The sequence below is a fragment of the Ixodes scapularis genome, unplaced genomic scaffold, assembly GCF_016920785.2.
Source record: "Ixodes scapularis isolate PalLabHiFi unplaced genomic scaffold, ASM1692078v2 PGA_scaffold10__122_contigs__length_95168666, whole genome shotgun sequence".
NCBI lineage: Eukaryota > Metazoa > Arthropoda > Arachnida > Ixodida > Ixodidae > Ixodes > Ixodes scapularis.
Genome location: NW_024609836.1, coordinates 86,207,289 through 86,211,908, shown reverse-complemented (window position 1 = coordinate 86,211,908; position 4,620 = coordinate 86,207,289). Strand labels below are relative to the sequence as shown.

At 47.8% G+C, this 4,620-nt stretch overlaps 1 protein-coding gene across 1 annotated transcript; it reads left to right on the top strand.

Moving 5' to 3' along the window:
* The first annotated feature begins 334 nt into the window (after nt 1-334).
* LOC115319352 (homeobox protein six1-like) lies at nt 335-2,538 on the top strand. Its single transcript, XM_040220461.3, has 3 exons — nt 335-508; nt 1,303-1,445; nt 2,313-2,538. Exons 1-3 carry the CDS (start codon nt 335-337, stop codon nt 2,536-2,538), a joined length of 543 nt encoding a protein of 180 aa, XP_040076395.3.
* The last annotated feature ends 2,082 nt before the right edge of the window (nt 2,539-4,620 follow it).

Below are 4,620 nucleotides of genomic sequence, written 5' to 3'. Positions count from 1 at the left end.
CCCAAGCGGCAAACACGCTGAATCTCGACAAGAGCGTGCGTCTTAACTTCGCGCTCGCTGGGAGACGCTGCAGGACGCGCTCCCGACGATGCTGACGCAAGGTCGGCCACACTGCAAGTATTCACTAGTCATGACCTTTGAGAGGGAAAGGCCTTGTCTTCTAGCTGCTATTGGTCTGGCACATCTAAACTTTTGGCAACTGCTTGTTCTTCTCTGCCTATCCAGCAGCGCGGGACTGGACAACGGCGGTCTTGGCGGCGGTGGCGGCGGGCCCCGGCTGACGGAGCTGCGGTCTTCGTCGTCGTCCTCGTCGTCTTCTCCGGGCAACAAGGCCATGGTCTTCTCCCTGGAGCAGGTGGCGTGCGTGTGCGAGGCGCTGCAGCAGGCCAAGAATCTGGACCGCCTGGCCCGCTTCCTCTGGTCCCTGCCTCCGGGAGACCTGCTGCACGCCAACGAGGCCGTGCTCAGGGCACAGGCCGCCGTCGCCTTCCACAGGGGAAACTACAAGGTGAGCCGCCACCTTCGAGGGGGGCCTTCCTACGGACTTTCGAAATTCTGTCTTGATTCAGCAAATTATCGATCAAATTAGAGGCTTAAGGTTTATACGGGTTTTTACTGACACTTACCAGTAATAAACGAAAATTGGCTTTCTTGCTGACACCTTACTTCTACGTATCGTAGCGTCTCGATCACCAACACAACATACTACATAGACATATCACCGAGTAAAAGTATAACGTTTCATAGTGCATTCATACCCCAAACCACGCTTTCATATTTCCACGTTCCTGCGTTTATGGTAACTTTGTCTTATGGCACCGCCATAAAACTTCAATAAATAACAGCTAATTAATTGCATTCTTAGAATTTTCATTCTCTGTTTGATATACTTGTAACAGATTCCCCTGTACAATGCCCTCGTGGCCCTGAGGGTATTTGAAGAAAATAAATAGAAATTGTTTTTCACGTAAAGAAATGCCACATAGCATAATGATTTTCTTGGTTGTAAGCTTAAAGAGAAATTGTGTTTTTCTTTATCACCTTTGGATTCAGATAGCGTCCTGTTCTGAAACATTTGCATTCTATCACAACCGCTTGTGTGACTGTCTAAGGTTCATGCTATGTGCAATTTACTTATGGCGATCAAAAACCCGGGCTAGATTTTCTCCCACGGACCCGGTACTTAGACACTATAGTTGAGTATGTAAAGAGTTTCGGCATGTAGTTGCTTGATTACACTTAGTAAAAGTAACGTGTAGCAAAAGTAACGTGTACTATGTGTCATGTTGGCCGGTGATTCAGGAACTGTACACCATCCTGGAGGGCCACAATTTCAACCCCCGCTACCACAACGAGCTGCAGCAGATGTGGTACAAGGCCCACTACCGGGAAGCGGAGAAGATACGTGGCAGGCAGCTCGGGGCCGTCGACAAGTACCGCCTCAGGTACCTCCTCAATCCTTCCGCCTTAGGCATGCTAGGTCCTTGTAGAGGTCAGCAAGTGAGCTGCCATCAGCAATGCGTTCGCACTCGGAAACATCTTAAGCACACTGCCAAAGCATCATACAATCTGCACACAATGTCTTAGGCGTGTCCTTGTGCATGTCGGCCACATTGATCATACAAAGACGGTATGCAGACATGTTTCAAGCATACACGTGTACGAAGCGAACATGTCCCAACATGTTTAAGGCATGTGTCCGCAAATGCTTCTGTCACCATGCCTACAGCGCGCACCGTGTTCTTTGTAGGATCCATGAGGAGCGTCTCCCCCGAGTGTCTAGTGCACCATGATAACTCGGTACACCAAACATCGGTCTTCTTTTAGTCCGTCCAACCAATCAGAAGAAAGACCGGTGTCATGTGCCCCGAAACACCGAATTGTCATGCTATGTTGGTAAAAAAGGGGATTATCTTTTTTTTTTTGCAATAGAGACTGCACGGCCACTGAAGCGTAATACATATATCGCCCTTCTTACTGGTCTTACGATGTAAACTCAGGACTTTGGTACATCATATCTAGGGTCCCCCAAAGATCTAGTCGTGGTCCTATTTTATTTTTGTTTTATATAAACGACACCGTAAACATTCATTATCCGTCTTCCCTTTTTAGACAGTTTTGCCAATTAGCCACCGGAGCATAATATCGATCGCTCTTGTCGTTGTTTGAACTGATTGAAGGAAGACCAGCGACATATGTTCCGAGGAGACCGCGGTGCAAACCGCGGAATACTCTCAAAACGCTAAGCAAAACGCTAAGAATACTCTCAAAACGCTGAGCGCGTAAGCGAAATGGTCGACTGTCCTGCGCAGACGCAAGTACCCGCTCCCCAAGACCATCTGGGACGGCGAGGACACGGTGTACTGCTTCAAGGAGAAGTCCCGGGTGGCCCTGAAGGAGTGCTACAAGCACAACCGGTACCCGACACCCGACGAGAAGCGCACCCTGGTGAACAAGACCGGCCTCACCTTCACGCAAGTCAGCAACTGGTTCAAAAACCGCCGCCAGAGGGACCGCACGCCGCACCACCGAACGTGAGTTGACTGCACTCTTGCACTTGACGTTTACAATGGTAGAAAATAGCCTGCGCTACGATCAACGAGGTAGAGGGGCTTAGAGTGATAAACCGGAAGTTCCGAAGTGGCACCCCCCCCCCCCCCCGGTTGCCGCCATGTTTTACGCAAATGTGACCACTCGTCACGTGACCTCACAAGAGCCGTGACGTCGAAGGTAAGATGGCAGCGCCCAGGGCCGGCGGATGCGAGTTTGTTCGGTGCGCGGCAGCCGCGGCAGCCGTGATGTGCAGCCGCTTTCCGACGATTTCGGGCTTTTTCGTGCTTGCTGGCGCAGGCATGATGTGAAGATATGAAGGAATGAGACTTTATACCCTTTTTGCGCAAGATCGCTTGGGATCATCTGGATAATAACACCTGTGAGACAGCATCAGCCGTATCGCCGTACCGGTGCTCGGATTCCGGGATGTGTTCGAGGATCGATAGAACTTTGAGTGCTTTTAGCATGAAATTTTCGCGTTCTCTTAGCTTTGTTTGAACGTTGAAATGTCTATGAATCGACGCGAAAGGTATACGTCGCGTTAGGGCCTAGGAGAAGTTGTTTCAGGCCTGCGTCACCGAATAACCATAGCAACTTTTAGCGATGAAGCTCCTGCGATCTTTAACCCTTTGTGCTAATTCACAATTCTACATTCGATTGCCTTTCTTCCTTTTTTGGTGAGTGCGAAGTGCACACTTATTTTCAGCTACGAGGGTGACGTTTTATTCAGTGTGGGGATGAATAAATCGTTGCAGGCATCTGCTTCAAAGCTATTCGACTTGCAATAAGAACAACTGTTTTGGTGTATGCATAGATTAACTGCACCTTTTTTTCTTTCGTAGGATTTATTGCAGCAATACTTTTTTCATCAAGAGTGCATTATAGTAGTCAGTCAATTATTTACTTGTTTTACCTGGATAAGATGATTCATATTTGTGTTCATCCCTTGCCTGAAGAGCAGTCTTGTTGAAAAATGTTGACCATTCCTTTCGGTCTCTTTAATAGCCTTTTTTGAAAAGTGTGAGTTGCCTATAATTTGTATCATTGTAACCTGGAAAATGACAACCGCCACAGCCCCCTCGAGCCAATCAGAGAGACAGAGCGAAGGTGTGTGACAAATCTGCAGACGAGCACTCTGAATGACATGTTGTCATGTGCCTCTCTCCAACGTGCATATTGGCTCACCGGGACTGTAGCCTTTGCTGTTTGCCAAATTGTGATGACACGAATTACAGTAGCTACTACTTTAATTACCCCTAGGCTTTCATACTTTGGTAATTTGTTCGACACGAGTGTTATGTCCGCCATCACCGTGAACTCAGCTCAGCGCCTATTGGACTCGAATGCTGCATTAGCATTCGACGTGAACAGGGGCCCATTTGTGTGCTTTACGCCGAAAAAAAAATGGTAACAGTTGTGTTGCTTGATGGGGTTCTGCAAAGGGTCTACGTATAGGAAGTCTCCTGCTATATAACAATGCATCAACACATACGATTAAAGCATATGTTCAGAGGTGTGTTCAGGAAAAGTGGAATGAGTGCAGCCCAATGCAACAAGTCTGCCAGTCTGGTATGTCCCATTAAATAACATTGAAGAATCAGAGATGCGAGTGTCCTCAAAAGGACCTGCGCGTGTGGTGAACACAATTCTTGCTGTATAAAATCTCGAGGCGTAAAGGCAAGCGGAAATAGATTTATCTGGTTAGTGTATCAAATATGTTTATTTCCACTGGATTACATAATTATTGATTCTTAGTTAATGGTTCCAGAACGAGTTCCTTCTGCGACAGTCTCCTGTCAGGCGTTCGGTCGTAATACCTGTGGACCTTGTTGTGGAATGACGGTCCTGGCACGTCGGTGTTCAGTTTGGTCGAGTAGCAACTTTAACCGACTGATGACGTCTTGTAATCATACGTCATGTGCGCCCACTGACATCTGATGCACTGAAGCTGCAGGGCTGGCTTCTAATCCGTAAAATTTTCTTGGTAGTTTTCTGCATCAATGCAGCAAGCTCGGGCATGTGTTGGTTATGTGGCTGTGCCTTTTGCTGTACCGTTGACTTGATAGC